We start from the raw sequence: 3,799 nt of genomic DNA, 5'->3' as shown, positions 1-3,799 counted from the left end.
TCCCCTCCCGGAGCTGGAAAGAGAACCCAGGAGTCCGGGCTCCCAGCCCCCCCCGTACTCACCTGGCAGGAGCGTCTGTGTGTGGCTGGGCTCCCCAACCTGGGCACCCAGCAGGGGCAGCAGCCGGAAGGAATAGGGGGTGTTGGGCTGGAGCCCGCCCACGGTGCTGGAGCGAGTGGCGCCCCCTAGCGTCTGCAGCGTCTGCCACTCCCCAGCTGCCCGGCCCCCGGGGGGCCCCGGGACCTGGACCAAGAACCCAGTGACCACGGAGCCCTCCGGCACCGCCCAGCTCAGCTGGGCCGAGCCGGGCTCCGACCCACGCACCAGGCTCCAGCCGGAGACGGACGGACCTGCAGGGAGGAGGGCGGGTTAGAGGCGGGGGGGAGATCTGTGGGGACAGGACTCCTGGGTTCCATCCGCAGCTTGGGGAAGGGAGTGGGGTCTCGTGGTTACAGCAGTGGTGGAGGGGGGTTGGGAACCAGGACTCCAGGGTTCTCACCCGTCAGCGTGAGGTTACTCTCCTGCGAGCCCAGCGGGTTTTGGCACCGCACCGAGTAGCCCCCCAGGTCCTGCGGGGCCGTGAAGTTGCTGATGGTGAGTCGGGCCCCGTCGGCGCTGACCCGGTACCGCCCGCCTGGACCCAGCGGTGCCCCGTCCCGGGCCCAGGCGATTTCCATGGGCCGGTAGGTGCCCTGGCACTGCAGATCCAGCAGGACTGTGCCCCCGGGGTCCAGGGAGGCCTGGAATGAGAGAGAGACCCCCGAGGGGGCTTCTGGGGGCAGGGGTTGGGGGGTTGATTTGGGTGGACTTGCCAGATGTTAACCCCGCCCCATCATCCAGGCCCTTCCCCCTTGGGGCTAGCCCCAGCCGCAGAGTCCTGGACCCTCCCCCTGGATGCTAGCCCCACCCATAGCATTCAGGCCCCTCCCCCCGGAGGCCAGCCCCACCCAAAATATCCTGGCCCCTTCCCCTGGATACTAGCTCCGCCCATAGTACCCTGGCCCCTCCCCCTGGATACTAGCTCCTCCCATGGTATCCTGGCCCCTCCCCATGGATGCTAACCCCACCCATGGTATCCTGGCCCTGTCCCCATCAACTGGACTTTAGCTCCACCCTCACACTCCAGGCCACACCCATTGAATGCTAGCCCCGCCCACTCGATTCACACCCCACCCACTGGACATCCAGGCCTCTCCCCTGCATTCACTCCTCCCGTCCCGCCCATCCATTGGACACCAACTCTGCCGACATGGCCCATGCCCCGCCCACATGGCAGGGGCCCCTTCCCCCTGGGGGTGCCAGTCCCTCCCTAGAATTAGGGTCAGGGTCAGTGCCCAAGCCCGGTGCTGCCCCCCATGGCCGAAGCCGGTACAGCACCCCGGCGGTGGGGCTGGGGTCTCACCGGGTGTCATGCTGCAGTTCCCCTCTGCGGCGAGGTGTCTCCCCAGGCAGGTGACCCGGGTACCATTGAGGGCGGGCAGGGGGGAGCTCAGGGTCCGCTCGAGGGTGGGGCCGACCCCTTGCTCCCCACCCCCCGGCAGTCCCTGCAGACTCAGGCTGGGAGCCGGGGAGCCCCCCGGCCACGAGCAGAGGAAGCGAAGGGCTGTGCCATTGGCCACTGAGTCCAGGGAGCAGAAGGGGGATCCGGGGGGGATCTCTGGGGGGGGAGAGAGAGAAACAGATCAGTCCCATAGCCCCTCCCCCACGCCCGAGACAGCCAATCCCCTGCCCTGGGGCTGGCTGGGAACCCAGCGCCCCCTAGAGGGGAAAAGCCCCGTGACCCATTACCCGCCCCCCTGAGCCAGCCAATCCCCTGCCCTGGGGCTGGCTGGGAACCCAGCCCCCCCTAGAGGGGAAAGACCCCGTGACCCATTCCCCACCCCCCTGAGCCAGCCAGTCCCTGCCCTGGGGCTGGCTGGGAACCCGGCGCCCCCTAGAGGGGAAAGGCCCCGTGCCCCATTTCCCGCCCCTCTGAGCCTGCCAATCCCTGCCCTGGGGCTGGCTGGGAACCCGACGCGCCCTAGAGGGGAAAGGCCCCGTGCCCCATTCCCCGCCCCCACCCTGGGGACAGATGGGAGCTGGCGCCCCCTGGAGGGGAAGGGCCCGGCAGCACCCACGGGTGACGGTGAGGATCAGGGTGGCGCGGAGCTGGCGCTGGGTTTGCGGGTTGCTGGCGAGGCAGGAGTAGAGCCCGGCCTGGCTGAGCTGCACCCGGGGCAGCGTCAGGTCCGGCTGGGCTGGGACCAGGGGGTCGCTGGCGTCGGCCAGGCTCCAGTAGATCTGGGCGGGGGGGTCCGACGGGGCCCGGCAGCCCAGCCCCACCGTGCTGTTCACCCGGACGTAGCGCCGGGGCTCCGGGTCACGGTCCGACGAGAGGCTGATCGTGGGGGGCTCCGGCCCGTCTGGGAAGGGAACCAGAACCGAGTCAGATCCGAGGCAGCGAGTCTGGTCTCCTCTGCTCCCTGCTTGGCCAAGGCAGCCCAGGATCCCCGCCCCAGATGGGCCCCGCCCCCCCCCCCACCTTTCTGGCCCGGCTCAGGCCCATCTGCCCCGGCGTCCGGCCTGCACTCACAATAGACCCGGATCTGGGCGGTGCCGGTGCCGGTGCTGAACGGGTTGGACACGGTGCAGTTGTAGGTGCCGCTGTCGTTCCGGTCGGGCCGGCTGATCTGGAGGGTCCCAGCCGAGAGCCGGTACCGGGGGTTCTGGTCCAGGCTTTGCCCTTCCTTGGTCCAGGTGACGGTGCCCCGCACGGAGGCGCAGGTGAGAGCCGCCGACCCGGCGCCTTCGCTCACTGCCAGGGACGGGGGCGTCACAGAGATGTTCCCTACCAGCTCTGCGGGGGGGAAACAGGCATGGGGAAAGAACCCAGGTGTCCTGGCTCCCAGCCCCTCCCCCCTCTTCTCTATCCCCCCCGCCTCCCCCCCCCCCCGCCCTCCCAGAGGGGAGATAGAACCCAGGTGTCCTGGCTCCCAGCCCCTCCCCCCCGCCCTCCCAGAGGGGAGATAGAACCCAGGTGTCCTGGCTCCCAGCTCCCTCCCCCTCGCTCCAACCACTAAACCCCACTCCCCTCCCAGGGCTCGGCATAGAACCCAGGCGTCTGGGCTGCCCCCACTTACCATACACCTCCACCTGGATGTCCCCCCTCCACACCTGGCCCCCCAGCGGGAAGACCTCGACCGTGTAGGGGCCGGCATCCTGCAGGGCCACGGGGGCGATGGTGAGCGCCCCCCCTTGGGGGTCCACGCTGAGCCGGTCCTGGTAGGCCGGGGCCACGGCCACCGAGCCGTTGGGACCCAGGCGTCCGTCTGCCAGCGCCGTCAGGTTCCTCTGCCAGACGATTCTGGGGGGCGGCTGGGCCGGGGGGTAGGAGAGGGGGATTGAGAGGTTCCCCCCCAGCAGCACCGCCAGGGGGCCGGGGGGCAGCTGGAGGGGGAAGGGGAGTGCGGGGCCTGGGGGGAGACAGAGGGAGGCTGGTCAGTTCTGGGCTCGGTTCCACCCCTCACCCCTAGCCAGGGAGCCTTTGCCCTCTCCCGCTGCTGGCCCAGCCCCCCCACCAACACAGAGACTGAATCCCCCCGTCCCACGCGCCAACTATGGGCAGCCAGTGGCAATGGAGGAACAGAACCCAGGAGTCCGGGCTCCCAGCTCCCCCCAGCTATAACAACTGGACCCCACTCCCCTCCCAGAGCCAGGCCTGACAGGTATCGGCAGAACACTGGCGGGGGCAGGGCAGCTGGTTTAGCAGGGGGCTGTGGGTCGGGAGTGAGGGGCACCGGCAGGGCTGGGGGGGAGCCCA

At 69.9% G+C, this 3,799-nt stretch overlaps 1 protein-coding gene across 1 annotated transcript in view; it reads right to left on the bottom strand.

The window, feature by feature from the left end:
• VSIG10L (V-set and immunoglobulin domain containing 10 like) overlaps positions 1–3,452 on the bottom strand; it is a gene marked incomplete at its 5' end in the record, with an annotated part of 3,932 nt that extends 480 nt beyond the window's left edge. Inside the window, 6 exons of the mRNA XM_029913648.1 lie at positions 63–350; positions 500–772; positions 1,403–1,657; positions 2,118–2,402; positions 2,522–2,836; positions 3,120–3,452. Of these exons, the coding sequence (XP_029769508.1) occupies positions 63–350; positions 500–772; positions 1,403–1,657; positions 2,118–2,402; positions 2,522–2,836; positions 3,120–3,452 (1,749 nt within the window). The remainder of the gene's footprint in view (positions 1–62; positions 351–499; positions 773–1,402; positions 1,658–2,117; positions 2,403–2,521; positions 2,837–3,119) is intronic.
• Positions 3,453–3,799: the final 347 nt, after the last annotated feature.

Source organism: Terrapene carolina, unplaced genomic scaffold, assembly GCF_002925995.2.
Source record: "Terrapene carolina triunguis isolate 2854851 unplaced genomic scaffold, T_m_triunguis-2.0 Scaffold771, whole genome shotgun sequence".
Taxonomy (NCBI): domain Eukaryota; kingdom Metazoa; phylum Chordata; order Testudines; family Emydidae; genus Terrapene; species Terrapene triunguis.
Note: the sequence above shows the minus strand (reverse complement) of the source record. Positions and strands in the feature narration are given on the sequence as shown.